Here is a 25002-nt window from a genome sequence, read left to right on the forward strand (position 1 = left end):
TCATGGACACCACTATTCCCATGCTCCCATTAGCAAGGATGCACATGAGAAAATTCCAATGGTACCTAAAGAATGTGTGGTCTCAGAGCTAGCATCCACTTGACAAACTTATTCCGGTTCTGCCCTGCTTAAAAACAGAGCTAAAGTGGATTCAGCAAATTTCACAGAATCAGGGCATTCCGCTGAAACTCTCCCACCACCACTCAATCCATGCACACATCTGCATCAGACCTAGGGTGGTGGGCAACGTTACAGGACTTCAGGGTACAGCATTGTTGGACCCCCTGCCTTGCAAAAGCAACACAGTGTCAGCAAACTGACTGCTGTCTTGCTGGCTCTAAAGGTCTTCCTTCCCATCTTTGAAACCAGGGCTGCTCCACATTGTGACAGCACAGCTGTCATGTGGTACTTGAACAAACAAGGAGAGACAAAGGCATACCAGTTATGACGGATAATCCTACAAATCTGGTAAATGGCAGCCCACCACAACCATTTCCTGTAGGACTCTTACATCCCTCTCAGGAAAACAAACAAGCGACTTGCTCAGCAGAACATCCTCTCCGCAACATGAATGGATGTTGGACAGGGATACCTTCCTAGACATAGTCCACCAGTGGGGCCACCTCAAGTGAATCTGTTTGCCTCCCCCAGAACAGGCAGCTAAACAAATTCTGCACCAGGGATCACACACCACTAGCCTGGAGAGTGAATGCCTTCAGCTTTCCATGGAAGGGAATGTTCCTGTATGTCTTTCCCCCCTTCCCTCTAATTCAAAAGGTCCTTCTGAAAATCAAGAAAGAATGACCAAAAATCTTGCTGGTGACTCCCCATTTGCCAAGGCAACACTGGTTCCCCCTTCATTCCCTAGCCAAGGGCAGTCACCCCAAGTTTTACCCCACAAGGTGGACCTACTAACGCAACAAAAGGGATCTCATTCGCCCCCAGCTGTTTTTTGCTGCACCTAACTCTTTGGCTGATCAACTTCTGATCTCTTTCAGACAACACTGCATGTGCTCTCAGTCCTGAGGGAGGCCAGGAAGCAAACTACTAGAAACAACTTTGTCTAAATAGCAGAGATTCTCTAAATGGTGTTCCCTTAAGGATAGGGACCCTTTTCAGGTGGATCCCTCACTTGTCCTTACCTATATATGTGAGCTCATTAAGGAGGGACTAGCATATTCTTCAGTGAAAGTCCACCTTTCTGCCGTTTCTGCTTGCTTGCCTTTACAGCCACCACTGCTTTCCAGACTGGACGTGAAACTTTTCCTGAGAGGGGTCTTGCATATCAGACCACCAAGAGAACCCATTCCTCCTCCCTGGGACCTTAATTTTGTGCTGGAAAAACTCACCTTGCCTCCTTTTGAGCCAGCCAGCACAGCTTTTCTGCAAATGTGCACATGGAAAATGATTCTCATTGGTCATTGCCTCTGCTAGAAGCGTCCAAACTACAGGACCTCATGGCCTGTCCTCCTTACACCACCTTCCACAATGACAGGGTGACCTTGAGCACAAATCCTTCCTTCATGCCCAAGGTGGTGAACGAGCTGTCCTTAAATCAGTCCATTCACCTACCAAACTTCTTCCCCTCTTTAATACCGCAGAGAGGATCCTTCATTCCCTAGATGTGCACAGACAACTGAGTTTCTACTTGAACAAAACTAAGTCCTTCAGAAAATCTGACCAACTCTTTCATCTCCTTCCACCCCAGGGCTCTGGGTAAGGCAGTCTCCAGACAAGTAGTTTCCTGCTGGATCAGGAAATCCATTCTCTCTTGCTGCTCACACCATGACAAACCATTGCCTTCCGAGTTGGGGCTCATTCTACTAGAGGCATGGCTACCTCCAAGGCTTTTCTGAGAGAGCTGGACACAGCCTCCATCATGGAAGCAGCTTACCTGGTCTACAGTTCACACATTCACTAAACACTACAAACTAGTCCCAAGTCTCTAGGACCAGAGCAGGATTTGCCAGGGCAATCCTGCAGGAGTTCTTGGAATCCTCTGCCCCTCCCTTCACTCCTTCTAGCTGTGGTACTCTCCCACAGCAGGAATACTGCAACATAGAAATAGAAGGACATAGAATAGTTGTGTAAAATCTTACCATAACCATAGATGTCTTTCTCTTCCATATTGCAGTATTCCTTCCCACCATCCATGACACCTTTTTTCTCTCTACTGGATGGTTGGTCTTTGACCTCTGTCTCAACTCCCTACAGGCTAATCTGTACAGCCCTTCAGGAACATCTGCTCCTTATTTTCAACTTGTTCTTCTGTACACCTTATCCTGGCTTCAAGTTCTGAGATGTGTGTGCAGATGTCACATTTATGGTCCCTGGTTTATGGCCCTGCATGTAATGCCCCAAGCATCTACAGCAGCCAGGCTTAAGCTTTTGTATAGGAGCCGATGTCTGGTTGTCTGAGGCACCAGGTTATGGTAAGATTTTACACAACTATTCTTTATACACACTGTGCCAAGTTTTGGCAAGAACATTTTGGGTTGAAAAGTTTTTAAAAGGCGGCATGGCAGCTCAGTAATATTTTTAAAGGGACGTTTGAGAGCTGCTAGCTTTGTTATAAAGAGGCTGCTGGCACTACAGTGGGGATGACAATTTTAAAGTAAAAATATTGGGCAGTGTAATTCACTGTTGAGAGAACATGGGAAGGGGATGAGTGGATAAAGGAAGTGAGCAGATGACTGGCAGAAAGTCAGATGTAGAAATATTAAAATGTGGAAAGTTACTGGAATATGAGTGACAGTAGTAGAGGATAGAAGGGATGGAGGACTAAATGAATATTAACTACAGTAGTTTAATCAGTTTCCTTCATGTAATTTTTTGAATTTTCTGCCTTTGAGGGTTGTACATGGTTTATCTTAAACGTGAAGGAGATACTTCTCTCTATTTTCTCTAGTAAGTTTGTATTTGGGAAGGTACCTTAATGCACTTACTAGATTATACCTTTTCCAGACATGCTTCTCATTTACTGAGAGTTTTCATATGTATGAGCTTTGCATTTTGGGGATCATGGATTTCTTAAAATCTGTTCTCTAATATTTATGCTGTATCTTTTTGTGATTAGTCACCTTTCATATATTTCCCAGAGTCTGCTCACACGTTGAGCAGATTTTTCAGCCTTAAAGGTTTAGAAAAGGTAGTTGCACTCAAATGGACTTCAGAAATTGCATTCAGTGAATTTTCCTTTTGCCCTTTTTTTGGCAGGAAAAAACTAAGAGTGGCAAGCTCCTCGCTTACCTTTGACACTTAGTTGAGAAAAGGATAGGTGTAAATTGCTACTTCGAATTTTGTATTTGTGCTGACAGTCCCCTTGATCTGTGTCAAGTTTATTAGTTTTCTGTCAAAAATTGCCATCATTCTATTTCCCTTTGACACTAGCAGGTCTTTCTACTGCATTGACATTAACCTATCTTGGTCACTTGTAAGCACATCTGTAATTTGTCTTTCAAAGTTAGGTGCGTTTCTCAACTTCACTGTTTTCCAGCTCATAACTGAATGACTTGCACCTTTTATGACAAGCGTTTCCCAGTGAATGTTTCTAATGAGCATTTTTCCACATTGTTTTATGATAAATGTGTTGTATGTTGCATCACTTCAGATACGTTAAAATTGCATTTTATTTTGTTGCTTTAAAAAAAAAGTTTGACATTGCTGAAGGTGGAGATTGTGCTTTATTCTGCTAGCCCGCGTAAGTGGGGAGGAAAAAACAGATTTCTTTCAGACCAGTACTTTAGGAGCAGAGAGTTGTGCATTAGAGATTACCCGTTTTCACTGTGAAGCTAGTATGGTTTTATTTATTCATTTACTGATCTGTCTTTTTTTTTCTTTTCTTACAGCAAGCAAGGATTTGGCACAGACTTCCTATTTCATGGCTACCAACAGGTTGTTATCCTGACCCTCTTTGTTGCACTTTATAGCACACTATAGCTTCCTTTACTGCAGGGTACCCTCCATGTGTCCATAGCTCTTGATGCAACAAGGGACTGGGCCATCTACAGTGGTGGTACCTACTTGTTTGCAGTGCGGTGTATTGTACGAGGGCTTTCTGGGCACAAAGGGGTTAAATGCACAATGAGAAGTGTAGTGGTGCTTTCTTATTTACACGATATTGAGTGCATAAGTCTAAAAATTGGTAGCCTGAATAGCAGCTAAAGATTACAGAGATAAACTTAACGTAGAAAGCTGGAGCATATTGGTAAGTATATAGGCATTTCTGGTTTTACGCTTCTCACTGAATTGGGTCTGTAAACTGGCAGAAAGTGTTTAACAGTCTTTAAATTTCAGATATGTTGAAAAATGAAATGCAGACTAGTGGGCTTCACTTTGAATGTACTAGGAATGCCAGAATGGTGGGAATGTTTAAGACCTCTCGCATTTGGGTTTTAATTTAATTACCAGGAAATCAGTTGTCCAGCTTTATGATGAACATTTTTATGAAGCAAGTTCACATATCCATTTTAAATTAACTTCTGAGTCAGTTAACACTAAGACTTCAGTGTTGACTGTTCCACTGTGGCATTTCTTAACTTAAATTGAAAGTTAAGCCCATTTTTGTTTTGTAACTGAAATGTTGCTTTTGATTAATGAATTCTCCCTCTTGTTTTTGTTTTTCGTCTGTGTAATTTCATTACATCCCTTTCTGGAATGTTCACTGCTGCAGTCTGCATCTTACAACATTTTGTCTTCAGTACAAACCAACTGTAATAGCATGTGTATGCATTCATTTGGCTTGCAAGTGGTCCAACTGGGAAATTCCTGTGTCAACAGACGGCAAGCACTGGTGGGAGTACGTAGATCCATCTGTCACACTTGAGTTGCTTGACGGTAAGTAGCTTGGTGTAGCAGTTTCCTTATGTTCTGCTGACTTGCAAGTTATGGCCCCCACCCAGGTGTTGATGCCTGGCTTTTTTAAGTATTGCTTTATGGGAGTTGCGTTTTTAGAGAATAAAGGATGCTTTTTAGCTGAACTACATTCTAGCAAATGTTAACACTAATTATAAACTTAGCTGTGTTGATCTTTAAAGTGGTTGTTTCATTTCATTATTACCATACTTTTGAAGTAGCCCCCACATGTATTTTGAGAACAGATACCTGTTATGTATGTTGCCAGAATATTCCAATGCTCATTGTATGTAATCAACTTTAGATCTTATTGCCTGGACTTCAAATGCAAAAGGTCTGACTTGTGGTGCAGTATCCAGAGTTTAGCCCCTGTTGCCCTTTACAGTTTAGGCGGGTGTCCACTTCTTAGGGATTTCAGGACATTCCCTTCAGACAGCTGACATCCTCCCACATTATATTTATATTCTTGCCACAGTTTAGAATATGTATTGCTTGTGCATTTAGTCCGGTGCTGTACCACCTTCAGAGCTTAGTCTAACAAGTACCCTGTTGAGGAAAATGTTATCCCTTTTATTGTATACCTTAATGTCCTATTCCCGTGTTGCAGTATTGTGTACATATGGGTTTTCTCCTTTTGCTACCTGAACGTCTGGTCAGTATACAAAAGATTTCGGTCACTGTATGGTGCGTGGGATAATTGACGTGGCTAACAGAGCATGGTCTATAAAAGTGACGTCTGCACGCACCAGCCCTTAGAACTTCTCAGGATGCCAGTTGAACGTCAGGTGTTCTGCCTTCCCAGCCGTCTGATTCTAGAGAAGTCAGATAAGTGCCCCGTTGGGGAACCTTTTCAGTCATTGTTAGTTTCTAATGCTTGCTCATGTCATCCAGAAAGGGCAAGTGTAAGTTCAGCCATCAGATACCTTTCAAGGATGCCCATGATCAGTGCTTGTTTTGTTTAGGTAGGTTGCACAACCACGAGGCCTGCACCATCTGCCAGGTGTTTGTGCCCAAAACTCACTGTAGCCGACTCTACGTGCTTAACTTCTATTTAGAAAAACGTCTGAAGCAATTAGCATTAGGTATGGTGGGTTTCACAGATGTGCCTGCCAAACTGCCTAAAAAGACCAAGACCATCAGGTCTACAATTGCTGCCGCGCCTCCTGTGGCCGATGTCTGCCTGGTTGAAGACTCAGGCTCTGATGCTTAGGATACAGCGGGTAACTGTACGGAAGCAGCACAATCCTGCATAGAGGGCACGTCCACAGAGGCTTTTCAGATGTTGAGGGGGAAACCTGCGAGTTCGTTAGGACTGTCGGACCATTTTGTTTCCATGCAGGCATCCGACTCTAGGCCTTCCATGGGTCAGACACCCCTAGGCTCTTTCTAAAGGAAGGAAAATAGAAAGCATGCGTCTCCTGCTCCTTGAAAGTACTCCGGATTGGCAGGCTTTTGGTCAAAGCCTCTTTAATGCCTTTATGGCCTTATGGCCTACCACTTCAGGGGCAGCCGCAATTCCTCCTCCAGTCCTGAGCCCCAGGCCTCGGGCGTCAGAACCTTCTTAGAGGAAAGAGGAAGAACACTCTTCTGAAGAATCCCTTTCATATGCCTCCCACCTGCCTTCTCCCCTGGGATATGGTTCCCCATAGGAAGAATCTGTTGATCCAGACTCATCAGCAGAGGATCTAACCTTTGTGAAAACTATTGCCAAAGTGAAGGAACACTAAGTGGGAATCGATTGAAATGACAGAGGTACAAAAAAGGTATGACTTCATTCAGATGGACCCCCCCCCAACTCCTACTGCTGTTCCTCCCATTCTTCCTGCTTTCTTGGATGCCTTCTCAGCAGCTTCCCTGAACCCAGACTCTCGGCCCCCTGCACACCATACAGGCCTGATAGGTTTTATAAAGTCCCTGAGACTGCAGAATTCCTTAAGTGCCTTGCTGCAGACCCTGCCACAATTTCATTTCAACTGATGAGGCTTCTGAACTACTGCCTTCCACAACCCTGCTGACAAGGACAGCAAAACCATGGAGCATTTGGGTAAGAAAACCTATACTTCTATTACTCTGGCTTTCAGAGCAACTAATTGTCACACGCAGCTAAATGTGCCTTATACTTTTTGGAGATTTCCAAGGAATTGTCTCACTCTCCTGACTGCAGCCAAAGCTCAACTCTTCTCTAGTTGCCCTTACTTTTCAGGTTACCAGGCACTCATTATCAACTGCAGCTATGATGCTGCTGAGGCCTCAGTTAGGACAGCAGCATCAGCCTTAAGGTATTCCTGGCAATGCCTCCAACCCCTACCCAGATTATTTTAGAGCTAAGCTGGTTGATGCTCCTTTGGACAGTACAGCCCTGTTTGGAGCACAAATGTCTGACTTATTCAAGTTCTTACAGTAAAAGGGGAAAGAGATGCAACACTTAACACGTACTTGTTTCCCTTATTCCAAAATTCCACAGGAATTCTCCTGTCAAAACACAATTTATCAGAAAACAATCATGCCCTGCTGCTTCTACTAGGCCTGGAACAGCTTTCCCTATTACAACCAGTGCTAGAGAACCTGATGACTCGAGGCACCATTCATGCAGTTCCACTGTCTGCAATAGGAAGAGGCTTCTACTCTAGGATTTTTCTGGTTCCAAGAAAAGGCAGTCCCTGGAGGTCAATTCTGGACTTGTCACTTCTCAGCCTCTTCCTTCAGGTACCAACCTTCAGGATGCTAACTTTTCCCAACTCTTTCCAGTCCTACTCCCTCAAGGGTTCATTGCCACCTTCGATACCAAGGATACCTACCTTCACATCCATATTAGGCCCAGTTTAGGGAAATACCTGAGGTGCTCTGTGGGCTCTCTTCACTTTCAAATTTTCTGTCTTGCCCTTTGGGGCTTTCCACTGCACCCAGAATTTTTTCCAAATGCCTGGCTCCAGTTATTGCCTTGGAATCCAGATATTTCCTTACTTGGATGACCTGCTCATTTAGGCAAACTGCAAACAGATCCTCCTGCAGCATTTGCAAAGTGCCATTACTCTCCTGCAGTCCCTGGGATTTTAGGTCAATTTCCCAAAATCCCAACTGGAGCCTACACAAGACAGTTTTCTTGGGGTGCAGGATCCGTACAGATGTAATGAAAGCCCACCTTCCGCCCCAAAATGTAGAAAGCTTGACACAATACCCGCTTTTGGTCCTTCACACCACTGAATTGACGCAAGGCAGTACCTCAGGCTGCTGGGCTACATGGCATCAACTATCCCCGTGTTACCTTTAGCAAGACTCCACATGAGGAAGCTACAATAGTACCTCAGGTCAGTTTGGACGCAGCACCCCCTCAAGTCCCAGGCCCCCCCAAGTCCCAGGGTCCCCCCAAGTCTCAGGGTTCCCCCTCCTCCCTCCCCCCTCAAGTCCCATGGTTCCCCTCCTCCCCCCCCCCCCCCAAGTCCCAGGGTTCCCCTCCTCCCCACCTCAAACAGGAAATATTTTGGTGGTTGAATCAGGTGAACCTCAACCCAGATCTTCCCCCTACAACCATCTCAACCCAAACAGACCATGTACACAGATACCTCAGACTTAGGCTGGGGAGCAATTCTGGGGCACCTGAAAGTGCAAGGAGTATGGCCAATGCCACACAGGAAGTAGCACATCAATATCTGAGAAATGAGGGCAGTGTTGCTGGCCCTGCAGGCCTACCAAACCAATCTCCATCCAGGACCCCTAAAATTCTTAGACAATACCACAGTGCTGTTGTATCTCAATACGCAAGGGGGGACCAAATCTTATTTGCTTTGCAGACTAGCTCTTCTGGTGTAAGAACTGGCCACCTCTCAGGGAGTGACTTTACAGGTGGCTTACATACCTTCACAACAGAATTCTCAGGCTGACTACCTCAGCAGATCCATGACGAAGACACATGAATGGATGATGCACAGGAATGTCTTCCTAGACCTGGTTCACTGGTGGGGTAGACCTCAAACTTGTTTGCCTCCTCCAACAGGCAACTTCCTTCTGTACCAGACTACTAGAAGCTCAGGCTGTGGCGACAGCTGCCTTTTCAGTTTCCTGGATGGGGATGTTTCCCTTTGCATCCCCCTTGTTCAAAAGGTCTACCAAAAATCTTGCTGTTGACTCTATTGGCCAAGACAACATTGGTTCTTCCCTCCTGTTACAGGTTACCCCCCCTCCCCCCAGAGTAGATCACCTCACACAGGACAAGGGATCCCAAAGCCACCCACAGTAGCAATCTCTTCACCTCACCCTGTGGGTAATAGGATTCTGATCCCTTTCGGACACCTTTACAATGAGGACATGTTCACTATCCTGCAGGAGGACAGGAAACCAAATACCAGGAACGCTTACCTAGCTAAGTGGAAGAGATTCTCCATATGCTGTCTCAAAAGGCAGTTGGACCAGTTGCAAAGTGAGACTCCTCTAGTACTGTCTTTCCTGTGTGAACTTTTGCAGACAAGGTTAGCATTCTCATCAATTAAAACCCATTTGTCTTCCATTTCTGCATGTCTTCCCCTGGTTCCCCCCTTAGTGTCCAGACTTCCTGCAAAGCTGTTCCTTAAGGGGGGGGTCATCTCGGACCACCAAGGAAGCCCTTTTCCCCCTCCATGGGACCTGAACTATGTTTTACAAAAGCCCCCCCATTCGAGCCAGCTGCTAAAGCTTCTGTAAAACACTGCACATGGAAGACTGTCCTCTCAGTGGCCTTGACCTCAGCTGTGAGAGTGTCCGAGTTACAAGCCCTTATGGCTGTTACTCCCTTCCTAGTATTCCACACAGACAGGGTTACTCTTAGAACTTAACCCTTCATGCCCAAGGTGGTTAGTGACATTTCCTTAAATCAGGCCATCCACCTTCTTCCCTAATCTACAGGGAGAGACAAAGTGTGTACTTTATTCCCTGGATGTGCATAGACAACTCAGATTGTATCTGCACAAGACCAGGTCCATCAGGCAGGCTGTTCAACTGTCTCCTTCCACCCTAGGGAAGGCAGTATCTAAATTTCAACATGGATTTCCAAAGCCATTACCTTTTGTTACAAACACCATGGGAAATCCCTGCAGGGTACTGTCAAAGCACACTCCACCAGAGCAATTGCCTTCTCTGGGGCTTTCTTCAGGGTTTGGACACTTCCACTTTACTTGAAGCGTCCACTTGGTCTTCTGTGCATACCTTCACCAAACGTAAGTTGGACCACATCTCTAGGGCCAGAGCTGGATTTGCTAGGGCTGTCCTCCTTGGATTCCTGGAGAATTCTACTAGGCCACCCCCCTTCCTCAGTGAGCTTTGGCACTCAACCACATGTACAGAATACTGCAACATGGAAATAGGAGGACATAGAAAAGTTGTGTAAAATCTTACCATAACCATATATGTCCTTTTCCATGTTGCAGAATTCCTTCCCACCCACCTACCCCTCCTGGTATATGGCAGTTCCCTTTTTGGATGGCACATGATTGGCTTTATCCTTAAAAGGGCAGGTTCCGACTAGGGCACTCAGTTCTGAGGGCTGGTGTGCAGACATCACTTTTATGGCCCACGCTCTGTTAGCCATGTCAGACATCCCACACACCATACAGTGACTGAAATCTTGTGTACTGGCCGGACGTTTGGGTAGCAAGAGGAGAAAACCCATATGTACAGAATACTGCAATATGGAAGAAGGCATCTATGGTTATGGAAAGATTTTACACATTGTTTTTTTTTTTTAAGGTTGTGGGGTTGAATAGGGTCAGATATATGTATACAGTTTAAGGCATGTCCACCCTTAAAGAAGGCAAGTGGTGTTGCATTTACTAGATCCCACATGTTTGACAGCTAATGTGCATTATATTTAGACCCAGAACCAGATATTGAAAACTGTATAGTTTTTCTAGGCTTCACAACGAAAACTCTTGGGAGCATTCTTCAGTCCTGAATAATGTTTCAGGAGAATTCTGGAATTTGGCTTGTACTGACATGGAGTCTTTCATTTCGCCCCCAGCCTCTGAGATCACTACTAAAAAAATATTATAAAATCAAATTAAACATTAGTGTTCGACATCCTGATCAGCTTGGGAGTTAGTCCCAGCAAGAAATTTATAGCCCAGAGCTTTTACATCCCAGGGGACCTGCGATCTCTTAAGCCCTTTAGATTGCTAGGCTTTGAGATCGGGATATGTCCCACTAGTCCAGGATCCCCAGTGGTATTTTTATCAGATACCAAGTTACTGTCTGGTGACTGTGGCGAGTGTATGTTGCTTCAGAAGGGAGGGATAGTCTGCCTACCATTTGGTAGAGAAGACCTCCAAGATGTGGTTGAGTCCTATTCCTAACCCCATTCAGGAGGACTCAAAACTTTAAGCATAGGGCTGCTGCCTTCAACTCCCTGCAACTTGTTCCCAACTCAAACTGGCAGATATTTAATACCCCTCTCCCAACCATGCTGTTCCCCAGGAGTAAATCTGTGGCCCAAGGATTCATTTAGATCCTGCAGAGCTTGTAGCCAAGTTCAGGTTAACCTTCAGTCTCTGTAATCCCTCTGCCAAAAAAAGTGAACCCTTTCCTTGTAGGGATAGTAGACGCCTCATAGAATGAGGGGGAGGAGTTTGGTTACTGTCAGATGTCTCTACCCCCACCTTGGTAATATTTAGTTGGTCTTTCTAGGATGACAGACTGCTTCAAATTATAAGCCAGAGACGTGTACTCTCAGGAGAATTTTTTTGATTTACTGACTGCTCTTATTACTGTGGTAATTCCTCCAGCCTCTTGAAGTTAGAAGGTGCATTCCATGCAGCCTAAGAAACCTGACTCCAATCTCTCTGTTCCTTAAGAATCCTCCTTCAGGATCTTTGAGTCCCATAGATTAATTTATAGAAATCTTGTGACTGCTCCAGCAGTGGTGTGTGTGTGGGTGCAGAGAAGGGATCAAAAGCAGTGACTGCTCCTGGAAAAATACAGCAGTGTGCTGGACTGTTTTGAGAAGAGTATACATAGCTGCTACACTGGCCTTCAAAGCCCGTTAATTGTCACACACACGTGAGCTTCAGATTGCAGTCCTAAATCACACAGAGAAGACTGGGTATGTTTCTAAAGATCTGTGGGCAAATAAATTGAATCTTAATGGCTCAACCCGTCATTGTGGTTATGTGGATGCAGCAGCTGTGGGATCCGTTATTGGGAGGCATGCCTGACTTGAGGCTACAACCCCTGCCAGAGGATGTCATGCAGCCCATTAGCTTACCAACCTCGATAGGGATATGCTCTTTGTGAACCCTACTATTGAGAGGATAACTGTAAAAACAGCCTTTTCAAATCCTCTTGTCTTGTGTGACATGAATTACCCATCAAGGTTTTGGGTCTCACCATTGCAGGTGAAACAAACATTTGCAAACCAATCTTAATTGTCTGCATTAACAACAAAGTGAGGTAAGTCACTGATAGTACTAGTGACAGGAAGGGTAGAAGAACCCTGGAGAAATCCTCCAGGTTCCATACCCCCTGAGTATCAGACATTACAGTTTGTAACTTCTCCCTCAAAACAGCACCCCAGCTTTGTCCTCTGCCCATCCTGTCCTCCCCAAAGGTAGGAATGGTAACATTGTTTAAACTTGCAAAGCATCAGAAAATACAAGTAGATGCTGCAGGTAATCTGTCAGGTTTGCAAACTCCAGTTTCCAAGAAAGCCAAATAATGTAACAGTTCCACCTGTACCAGAGGACCAAGTAAATCTCTGCTCCCTTTTACTGGAGCTTCTATCTGAGTAATATCCCTGCCAAACCAGGACTGGAATGGGGGATGTCCTATTCCTATGTTGCAGTATTCTTTGTGTGGGATTTCTCCGCCTCAGGTGACCCATACGTCTGCTCCTGCACAAAAGCTTCAGCTTGGCTGTTGTATGGGACGTCACACGTAGGGCCATAAACCAGGAACCTTAAATGGTGACGTCTGCATGCACAGACCTCAGAACTTTTCCGCAAGACATCTTAAAGCTAAGTACCCTGTTGGGGTTTTCTTTAACCTTTAGCTAAGGCTTGGTTTGTTGTAGTAATCTTTAGTCTATGTCCGCAGAAAAGGGCAAATGCCAATGTGGGCACCAGATACCCTATAAAGATGTGCATGACCGCTGCGGTTTTTGCTTGGGCCGGGAGCACGATTACAACGCCTGCTCTATCTGCTAATCTTGTTACTAAGACCCTACGTAGCTATCTGGCTGCACTTAATCTCTTTAGAAAACCAATGACTTAAAAAAATTAACACTCGGGATGGATCTCATCTTGGAAGCCCCGATTGAACCTCTGAGAAAGAAGGCCAAGATTCCTAGGCCCTCTTCCACTACTGCTCCACTTATGGACACCCCGCCAGCTGCCAGTTTAGAAGTTGAGGGGCGTCCTACAGATCTATTTACTTTTACGGTGACCTTTGAAAAACCCGCTTCGCAGTTGACAATCACATCCCTAGAGCTAACCCAGACATAGGCTACCGCTGAGGTTGAGGGGGAACTAGACACAGCCAGGCCGTTGACCGTGATTCCTCCTCCAGACACAGCTACCCTTAGCCAGGCATCTGATTCTAGGCCTATGCCTAAGTCTACCCCAGTCAAAAAGAAACAAAAAAAAATCTGGCTACACCTACCAAAGGCCTGCCTGACTGGCATTCCTTCACCTCATCTTTGATGCAGGCCTTTATGGCCCTTAGGCCATCAGCCTCTTCTCCAACTGCTTTTCCTCTCCTCAGCCCTAGGCCTGCCTCTGCCTCCTCTGTTGCACCACCTACCTCACAAGACCAGGAAGAAGACCAAGAGACCTATTATTCATCTTCAGATGAATCTGTATCTTACATTTCCCAAATAGCCTCTCCAAGAGTTTTCTTCCCTAGATGAAGAATCCATTGAAGGGGACTCCCCTCCAGCGGATATCATCTTTGGTGAAACCATAACCAAAATAAAGGAATACTTGGTCGGACACCTCACAAATGTCTGATACTCATAGGTCTTTTGAACTATTACTAGTGGAATCTCCCTGCCCTTCTGCCATTCCACCTATCATTCCTGCTTATTTAGATGTTCATCGTGTTTCACTGTTGCAGTCATTACAATTGGGTTATCCTGCTGGCAGGCTGCCCGCAGTCTGCCCGAGTTCCAACGTCTAGGTCTGGTGTCTGTTGCTGTCGCCTCCTCCCTGACACACGTGCGCCAGGGGTATAAAAGATGTAGCAGACACCATTTTCTCCTGTCTTGTCTTCCCGCGCGGTGCCCAAAGCAAAAGCAGTTCGCAAGTGCAGGTTGGCCGACTCCTGAGATTTTCAAATTAGAATTTCAGATCCGAAGTCTTCATTAAAGCTAAGTACCCCGGAAACTTTTTTTCTTGCTCCAGACCTATGTTAGAAAAAGTTAATATTTCTTGTGGGAAGCAAATTACCGCATGAGGATTTTCATTTTTACTGTATTCCTTGCCTAGGCCCTGACCACGACGTTGCTAGTTGTCTGTTCTGTGCTAGATTTAACCAGTGCACTATTGAGCGTCAGTACGATTTTGCTTTTCATTACTTTGGCAGAAGATTCAATTATATTATGCTGTCGGAACAGCCAGCTACCAGAGTTTATAAAAAGTGCAAAGAAAAAGAAAAGGACAGACATCTGAGGTCCAAAACAAACGAGGCTTCCGTTAGACCTGTCGCCGGTTCTCAGTGAGGCGCTTTCACAGCCCCTGACGCCCGCTACCTCAGAGCCACAGGACCCTTCCGACTCCCACATGGAGCTGACTAGGCCGCTGGAAGCTCTAGGTTTTGGACACTCAAACTTTTCCCTCAGATGGGTACGGAGCCGCTGAGCAGGCATCGGCTTCTGAGGGTGTTTTCAGGCCTAAACAGTTATATTGAAAGCCATCTTCAGCTTCAAAGGCAAAGACTAAAGCAGCTCTAAAGACAAAGAAACAAGTATGGCATTCTCCTGGACAGGCCTCAATGCCTAAAAAACAGATGCTTAAAATGGCCGGAGACCTAATTAATTTGATCAGGGGTCCCCATCCCCCTCTTGATAAGAGGCCTAGGCAAGAGATAGAATATGAATCTTCCGATCAGGTTTCCATTTCTTCTGATTCCTCTTCTGAACAGGAATATTCCCTTCCTCCCTATGAGGATTCTGATGAATCTATCCCTACAGCCTCACCTCCTGAGGATTATTCTTTTGGGGAAACCCTGCATATTGTAAGGGAGCATTTCCATTAGGAGAGCCAAGATTACTCAGAGTCCAAGAAAAGGCTCAGACTTCCTTTCATTACCCCAGCACAGGCCCCTTGCTATTCCTCCTGTTTTAGACATTGTAGACTATGTATTTTCAGAGTCCGGTCTGTCTCCTGACTCTTTACCACCGGCTCCTGTTAAGCCAGACAGATACTGCAAGGTTCCTGATTCTCATAAATTTGTTTACAAAAACCCTGCTGCTTACCCAGAAACTATATATCAGGGTCCCAAGGGGGTCAAGCCTTCCACTGCAAAAACCCCTATCCCCTCTGATAGGGATTCAAGGGCCCTGGACAGATGAGGGAAAAAGATTTATACTTCTGCTACCTTGGCTGTAAGAGCTTTAAATTGTCAGTTTCATATGCTTAAATATCAGCAATATCTTATGTCACAGCTTAAACAGAAAATGTTGACAAATTCAGAATGTGCAGAAAACAAAGAAATGCAGGATTTATTGCATGCAGCTGAACAAGTGGGAAAGCATACTTTGCAATGTGGTTTTGATTCTCTAGAGACCTGCAGGGCCGCAGTTAAAGGTTCTGTCGTCAGGAGGCATACTTGGTTAAAAGAACAGAATCTGCCCGATAATGTTAAAGCAAAGCTGTTAGATGCTCCATTACAATATGATGCCTTGTTTGGTGTGAAAGCAGAAGAGGTGTTGAAGAAAATGGAGGACAAAGCAAAATCTATGCAAACAGTAAAGGATTTCTTACAGGTACAGCCTCCCAGATTTAGCAGGAACTGGCCTACAGAAAATTGGTTCTTTCCAATGTCTGTCAGGCCACAGAGAGGCAGATACAGATGCCCCAGAGGCAGATCACAGCCCCAAGGCTTGTGTAGGCCTAAACAATGGGGTGCTTCTACCTCCAAAAGTGGAGAGGAAAAATCACAGCCATTTAGGAAACAGTCTCAATGACTTCCCCTGGCAGCACCAAGCACTTATCTTCTGGTAGCTCTTTTGAGGGGAAAACTAGCACTTTTTTTCACAAAATTGGCACATGATCACCCAGGGCAAATGGGTCTTAAATATCATATCTCAAGGCTACAGGTTCCACTTTCACACACTGCCAAGGCCAAACGGTATGCCAGACCTGCCACGCAATCAATGGGCAGAGGCACAGAAACAAGTTTCATCCCTCTTGAACATGAGCCATTCAACAAGTAGAGTAGGGACAAGGGTTTTACTCAAGGCTATTCTTGGTACCCAGAAAGGGCAAAGCCTGGAGACCAGTACTGGACCTGTCTATCCTAAACACATTCCTGGATATTCCAAAATTCAAAATGTTAACTCTGCAGCAGCTTCTGCCCATGCTGGGCAAGAAGGCTTGGCTTGTGACTTTAGATCTAAAAGAGGCATACCTGCATGTCCCAATTAGACAGTCATGCAGAAGATGCCTCAGATCTATAGCTGGCTCAATGCCTACTCAACAGAGTGCAGTGAGATCATATTCTGATTTCAGGCACTCCTACTGTGTACAAAGAGAGCATCTGGGGAAAAAAAAATTAAGCTCGTTTCCTGCCTTTCCTGTTAAGTGGTATAGACTGTTTGTAGGCTTCTGAGCCCCCAAGCCCTTCTGTGTTGGAGGGAAGCCTTTTAGCTTAGTTTTTTTTCTTATAACTAGCCAGTTCTCTAGTTTCAGCACTTGTTCAGAAAAAAAAAAAATTCATCTGCTTTTACTGTACTTGTGTTTCTACCTACTTTATTTTATTTTTGCATCATCTTAAAAGTACTCAATTGTATTTATTACTGCTTGGTTTAACTCATTCTAAACCTTTTGGTTTAAACACTTGGGCTTCGGACCAGTTGTTTTGCACTGAGAGGGTTTGTGGTCTGCACTGTAGTGGCAGAACAGGTAGCTTACATCCTTCTAGGTTGGGAACTGCTGATTGAGGGCTCAGTGTCTGTTCTAAAAGTGTATTAATTCTGGTTTAAACACTTGGGCTTTCAGGCCAGTTATTTTACATTAAGAGGGTTCGTGGTCTGCACTCTTGTGGGAGGAGAGGCTGAACTCTGCCCTTCTGAGCTGGGAATTTCTGGTTAAAGGCTTACAGTGCATGCATATCTGAACTGCTTCTTACTGAAGTTGGTGAGCCTTGTTTGCTGTGGCATAGACTGGATTCGGACCTGCTGGATCTAGCTTTGTTTGTGTAACTTGAGCACTAATCCAGGCATTCTCTAAAGTATTCAATTGTATTTATTACTGCTTGGTAGTAACTTGATTAAAGTGTAGCTATCATTCTAAGTCTTTTGGATTAAGCACTTGGGCTTCAGACCAGTTTTACATTAGGAAGGTTTGTGTCATGCACTGTGGTGGCAGGACAGGTAGCTTTCATCCTTCTAAGTTGGGAACTGCTGATTTGAGAGCCCAATGTCTGTTATTCTTAAAGTGTATTAGTTATGGTTTAAGCACTTGGGCTTCAGGCCAGTTATTTTACATTAAGAAGGTTTGTGGTCTGCACTCTTGTGGGAGAAGAGGCCCGACTCTGCCCTTCTGAGCTGGGAATTTCTGGTTAAAGGTTTATAGTGCCTGAATATTTGAACTGTGTCTTACTGAAATTGGTACACCTTGTTTGCTGTAGCATAGACTAGATCCAGGCCTGCTGAATCTAGCTTTGTTTATATGCTGCTTGTTTGTTTGCTTATTTCCCTGGAACGCTAATTCCACCTAATACGCGGCTTCTCAGCACTTCTGTGGATCACTAGTGATATCTGCATTGCTTACTGTACTTATTTCCTTGTTTCACTTGAAAGAAAGTTACTGTTTGTTGTTTTTGCATTTAAGTTACCTGTAACACATTGCACTTAAGTTACCTGGCACTTGCTCACTAAAGCAATTATATAAGTCAGCACTAAAAATTAAAAGCACTACACCCTCACTCCCCACTGGCCCTTGTTTTCAATTATAAAGGAATTCCCAATATTATTCTAGCATGTCCAAAGGTCAGTTGTCAATCTCCTCTCCGGTCCAGCTGGTGAATCTGGGAATCTTGAGGCAATGTTACAACTGCCTCATGTACCCAGACAACCCTCTCTTCCTCCCAACAAATTCCAACACATGTGAGAGATGCAACCATATAGCCAAACTGGAGGCTAAGCTCTCTCAACTCAGTACTGGCATAACCAGTCAGGAGGAGAAGGAAACCACACTCGCTACAATTCCAGTCTCACATAGACCTACCACGACAGCAAACCAAACACATAATCACACAAAAACATACTCGGAGGCTCTAAATAAAGATCTGCCTACGCAGCAGAGACCTCCAAAGCAGACACCCAAGCAACTGCTACAACAAAACACATGCAACACATCTCACAAAGCCAGTGTGCCGAACAGTCACAGCCCTTAAGACTAAACAACACACCTGATACACTTGTAATAGGTGACTCTATCGTCAGGCACACTGACGTCCCGCTCACCAGGCTGAACAAGGAGAGGGTCACGGTGAGCAGCCTGTCGGGCGATAGGATCCGCCACATAACACAAGCACTCAGGTCACTCCAAGGCAAGTACAAATATGACTCATTGTCCATGCTGGTGTGAATGACCTGAGACGTACCTCTTTGGACTACATGAAAAGAGACATAGAGGAGCTCTCTGAGCATGTAGCCCAGGCCGGTATGACCCTGACCTTGAGTAGCATCTTACCCTCACCAAGAATGATGCCACAATATGAAGACAAGATCAATTTCAACAATTGGCTTAAGTACTGGTGTCATTCAAAGGGGATCCAATGCCTGTCAGCTTGGGATGATATGCTCGACAAGCCACGATGCTTCGCTAGGGACTGCTTGCACCTGTCACCCCTGGGCTTTCGGATATTGGCAAAGGCTCTTGCTACCCCCATAGTGCCTTTTTTAGGCAAGGCTCAAAAGACAAACCCACCTCCATAGGTATCACAAGGGTTAAGAAACTGAGTAATGCTACTCAACGCCAGAAGTCTAAACCTCAAGATGCACGCACTCGAAACTCTCCTTAGCATGGAGAACATCGATATCTGTGCAGTAACAGAAACCTAGTTCAGGGCTCCTGAGAGCACCCCAGCACTACCAGGTTATATCTCATACCATGCTTTTCGGCCCCAAAACTTGGACCGAACCACAAAAGGAGGGGGAGTATCGATATTCATCAAAGATACCCACACCTCCAGGTTGGTGGCAAAGCACGAAGCATCAGAGACCATCCATGTGCAACTAACAGTGGGTAAAACTGCCTTCCAGTTTATAGCCTGCTACAGACCGCCCTCCCAAACCCAGGAACCCCACTCGGCCTTCCTGAGAATACTGGAAAATATGAAGGTGTCTCCAAACACCATTATATTGGGCGACTTCAACTACCCAAACATTGACTGGGAGCATTACTCTAGCTCCAGCACCCTAGCCCAAAGGTTCCTAGAATTTATAAACTCAAATGCTATGGAACAACTTGTTACCACTCCCACAAGAGGGGAAAACGTACTGGACCTGATCATCACCAACATGGGGACTCTATGCTCCAGACCAGAAGTGTATCCCTCACTGGTAAGATCAGACCATAAACTAATCTCACTGGATATTCACATCCCGACCCCACCCCTGCCCAGAAAACCACAGTGAAAACTTCTCTAAAGCAAATTTCACACTCCTCAAAACCGAGGTGGAATCCTTCAAAGCCCCCAGCCTGTGGAAAATACGGCCCAGACCGCAGAATCCTTTATAAACGCATTCTATGAACACCTTCAGGAATGCATGGATCATGCAATCCCAAATAAAACCAAGACCCAATCCTCCAAAGGCAGACGTCCTGTCTGGTGGACCCCAGCCATAAACAAACTACAATAGAAGGAGGAAGCTACTAAATGATAGAGCAAAATCCCAAAAAGGGAAGGCATCACTGATCAGTATTAGCAAAAAACTACGAGCACTCATAAAATTGTCTAAGGCCAGCTTCGAAAGAAAAATTGCACAGGACACTAAGGATAATCACAAGGCTTTCTTTAGTTATGTTAGGAACCTGGGTGGTAATTCCCAGATATGCTCAGAATTAGTCCAAAATGACAAAAAATACACCGAACCCACAGACATTGCCAACATCCTAGCTGACAAGTTCAGCACAAACCCCCCCCTCCCCACCAAAAGGGCAAATATCTATACGAGCAGAGTGCTGCCCCCCTGACATCTCAGATGCTCAGGTAAGAGCCGCCCTCTCCAAAGCAAAAAACACAGCATCAATGGGACCAGACGGTCTCCTGGGCTGCGTCCTACATGAACTCCAAGAAGAGCTAAACCCAAACATAAAACTACTGTTCAGTCTCAGCCTTACTACAGGATATGTGCCCAAAGAGTGGCGTACAGCAACAGTGGTCCCTCTCCATAAAGGTGGTGCCTCAACGGGATCCTGGAAACTATCGCCCCATTAGCCTGACTAGCTTGGTCTGCAAAGCTATGGAAAGGATCATCATGGACCTCATAAATAAAGATATTGGGGACCTACAGACACTGGATCCTACCCAGTTCGGCTTTAAGGGCAGATCCTGCCTCTTAAACCTGGTTGATTTCTTTGAAACAGTCACCAAGGCCATTGACGAGGGGGAAGGTGGTCCGAACAGCCTACCTGGACCTCGCAAAAGCCTTCGATACAATACCCCACTCGGGCATTCTAGATGAGCTCACCAGCTTAAATATAAACCCCTATGTCACTAGATGGATTGCAAACTGGCTCAAGGTCAGAACCCACATGGTTAGAATTTGCTGGAGCCATGTCAGACTCCAAACAAGTTACAAGTGGTGTCCCACAAGGCTCAGTCCTGGGACCTCTCTTGTTCGGTATATATTTCTCGGAGGTACAGGCCAACACGGAAGGACTGTGGCTGACCAAGTTCGCAGATGACTGCAAACTGGGCGCCATAATAGACTCTCCAGCCAACACAAGCATCCTCCAAAAGGGCCTCATAAACAGACGACTGGTGTCAGAGCCATGACCTCAAGCTAAATGCCAAAAAGTGTATAGTCATCCCCTTTGGCAAAAACAAAGTGCCCACAAATTACCACATAGGTGGTAATCCATTAAGTACAGAAGAAGTAATTAGAGACCTGGGGACCCAAGTTGATAGCAATCTCTCATTTGGCAACCACGTGGCCAAAGTGGTTAGAAAAACATTTTATATAGCCCACCTAATCATGAAGGGATTCACATCTAGATCAGGGGAGGTCATCGTGCCTCTTTACTCACCCTCATCAGGCCCATAATTGAGTTCAATGCCCCTTTTGGGATGTACCTTACCAGACACCTGCAGCAACTGGAAAGACCCCAAAAGTACCTCACCAAGAGGATCAAAGGGCTCAAACAGATGCCATATACTGCCCGATTAAAGAAACTCCAGCTCTACTCAGTGGCATACCACCTGTTCAGATGCGATCTGTGCCTGACGTATAAAGCCATGTCCAACCCAGAATTAATGGACATGCTGCACCTCAGGAAATCCAAATCCCATCGAGCTATGCGCTTGAGAGACTTGAACCTCAGCACTGAAATAAATAGGACATGCTGGAGGGACAGATTCATAACCCAGAGACTCCCTTCACTCTGGAATAAAAATCCCAGTCCAGGTTAGGCAGAGTCCCTCATTGACTCTCTTCAAGAGGAATCTTGATGAGTGGATGGGAGATCGTAGGTTTACCCCGGGTATCACTTTTGTGTCACTGTTAGAGGCACAGTATACTAACCTTGAAAAAGGACATAGCAAAATAAATTTAAAGTGGGTGGCGAAAGCCAAACACATTCTGGCTAGGCTTATAAATGCCCTAGGGCAGATAGCCTAGTATGAACCTATGAACCTAATTCTCTTCACTGCCCTTTGGCTTATCTACTGCGCCCAGGGTCTTCACAAAATGCCTGGCACCAGTAATTGCATTTTGCAGACAGAGGAATACAGATGTATCCTTACTTGGACAACTGCCTTTTTCAAGCAGAGAACAAGGGCATGCTATTGCAGCATCTGGCATTTGTAAAAACATTGCTATCAGGCCTAGGGTACACAGTAAACGAAAAGAAATCAAAATTCGTACCCTCTCAAGAGATAATATTCCTGGGTGCAAGCTTAAATACAACTGCCCAGATGGCTTATCTCACGCCAGACAAACAGACAACTGACTACTTCAAAATGTTGGCAACAAAGACCCAGTTATCTGCAAGAAAATTTCTACAGGCTTTGGTCTTCATGGCATCCTGCATACTGCTAATTTCATATGCAAGACTGCATATGAGGAAACTTCAATGGTATCTAAAAAGTGTTTGGACTCAACATTGCCACAGCCTGGAAACAATAATTACCCTCATTCCCTGCCTGCAATAGGAGTTTTGATGGTGGATAAAAGCCTGTCACCTCAACACGGGACAGCCATTCACCTTACCCACAGCCAGGCAGACATTGAGAACAGATGCATCAGATTATGCCTGGGAAGCCCGTATGGCAGGAAGGTGTATTCAGGGCACATGGCCAGCAAGTCAAATGCATCTACAATATCAATCAGAGATGCTAGCTGTTCAAAATGCCCTGACAGCCTTCAAGGATCAACTTCATCTCGTACAACTACTAATAAAGACAGACAATACTACAGTCATGTGGTACATAAACAAACAGGGGGGCACGCATTCCTACTCCCTCTGCAGACTAGCCATGAACCTGTGGGACACAGCACTGACTTACCAAGTACATCTGCGAGCACAATTCCTGCCAGGAAGGATAACTACTCTGGCAGACTGACTAAGCAGAAACCTTATGGATCCCCACAACTGGAAATTGGATCCACAAGTCTTCAGCATAAGGAACTGGGGATGCCCGGACATAGACCTATTTGCCTCCCCTCACAACTGGCAACTACAGAGATTCTGCACAAGGACTTATCACAAGCAAGCATGGAAAGTGGATGGCTCTATCTTTCAGCTGGAAAAAACCTAACCGTATATGCCTTTCCTCCTCTGCCTCTCCTCCCCAAGGTACTCAAGGTCAGACAAGAGAAGCCAAAAATGATGCTGATTGCCCCAGACTGGCCCCACCAGCACTGGTACCCAATCCTAAAGAGCTTGTCTCAATGCCCAGCTTGGGCATTACCTCAAATTCCTCACTTTTTGACCCAACAAGACAGTCAGATACTGCACAGCCAACTCAGGACCTTAAACCTGGCAGCATGGTGAATACTGTAGCCAGTCAAGGCACACCTCTCTCTAAAGCAGTGATGGATGTTATTTTGGAGGCCAGGAGGCCTAGCACCAGAAAATCTTATGCAGAAAAATGGAAGAGATTCTGTGCTTGGAACCAGGCACTAGGGATTGACACGACTGTTCCAAATATTCCTCAGATTTTGCAATATTTAACTGAGATGCTGGATAAAGGCCTTTCCTTTTCATCAGTTAAAATTCATGCCTCTGCCATTTCAGTTCATTACAGTACAGAACCACCTATTTTTTCTCATCTATTGCTAAGGCAGTACCTCAGAGGGGCCAAAAATATAAGATCTCCAAGGAGTGCACCAATACTTGCTTGGGACCTCAACTATGTCTTGGAAAAACTCACACTGCCTCCGTTTGACCCAGCCTCTGCAGCTGATATAAAGTTCTTATCCTGGAAAACAGATCTGCTCCTAGCAGTAACCTCCATTAGACTAGTCTCAGAGTTACAGGCACTCATGGTTGTGGAACCTTTTATCATTTTCCATCTTGACAGGGCTTCTCTAAGGACAAACCCTACATTTATGCCTAAGGTAGAATCCAGTGTGGCCCTTAACCAAACAATTAATTTGCCTACATTTTATCCAAACTCACAGAATAAGGGTGAGAGACTTTTGCATTCTTTGGACATTCACAGGCAGCTACGCTTCTACTTGGACAGAACCAAAGCTTTCAGAAAGACTGAACAACTTCTTGTGGCATATGCTGCAGAATCACAAGGAAAGCCTATCTCAAAACAGACCATTTCAAAGTGGATAGGCCACTGCATTTGTTTCTGCTATTCACAGCATGGCAAATCAGTGCCTAAGGGCATTAGGCCACATTCAACCAGAGCAGCAGCCACTTCAGCAGCCTTCCTCAGAGGGAGTACCAACCAAAGACATCTTGGAGGCTGCAACTTGGGGTTCAGTGCATACTTTTACAAAGCACCATCACCTACCTCTCTACTCTACATCCAGGACAGCCTTTGCCACTACAGTTTTGCAGGGCCTGATAGCCTCTCCTAATCCTGTTTAGCCAGCCTCCCAACCTTAGCTTTGGGATTCAACCAAATTGTAATGACTGCAACAGTGAAACACGATGAACATAGTACAGTTGTGTACCTACCATAACTGTAGATGTTAGTGTATTCACTGTTGCAGTCCAGGTTACCCTCCCACCATCCCTCTTTTCCTTGCTGGGATTTATCTGTACTTCTCTATTCTATACAACCTATGTGGTGTATTTGCTTTTAGATGAAGGAAAAGGTGTGTTTTGTGTATGCATGCTTATTGGCATAATTTAGCCTACTTTTTTAGGGGCACCTGACATCTGGGGCAATAAAAACTGAAGAAAATGGTGTCTGCTGCATCTTTTATACCCCTGGGCACTGACGTCGGGGAGGAGGTGACAGCAACTTACGCCGGACTTAGACTTTGGAACTCGGGACGACTGCGGGTAGCCTGCCAACAGGATAACCCAATTGTAATGACTGCAACAGTGTCATCTACATTTATGGTAAGTACACAACTGTACAATGCCTTTTCCTCCACATCAAAGACACCAGATTCTCACCCCCCCTACCCCTGAGAGTCCAGACCGCTTCTGTAAGGTGCCTGATGACCAGAAATTTCTAGTCAAACCTCCCCTGGCAGATCCTGCTGTGATTGCCATTTCACCAGATAAACAATCCAGACTCATTCCATCTGACACTCTTACCTACGGACAAAGACAG

General features: G+C 45.1%; 1 protein-coding gene across 4 annotated transcripts in view; it reads left to right on the forward strand.

The window, feature by feature from the left end:
- Positions 1-25002, forward strand: part of CCNT2 (cyclin T2) — a 701155-nt gene that overhangs the window by 442867 nt on the left and 233286 nt on the right. For all 4 annotated transcript variants that reach the window (XM_044074938.1, XM_044074940.1, XM_044074936.1 and 1 more), the window contains 2 exons: positions 3849-3894; positions 4673-4836. In XM_044074938.1, coding sequence (XP_043930873.1) covers positions 3849-3894; positions 4673-4836 — 210 coding nt within the window. The remainder of the gene's footprint in view (positions 1-3848; positions 3895-4672; positions 4837-25002) is intronic.

The sequence above is a fragment of the Protopterus annectens genome, chromosome 6.part0, assembly GCF_019279795.1.
Source record: "Protopterus annectens isolate FY-2018-M chromosome 6.part0, PAN1.0, whole genome shotgun sequence".
Lineage (NCBI taxonomy): Eukaryota > Metazoa > Chordata > Ceratodontiformes > Protopteridae > Protopterus > Protopterus annectens.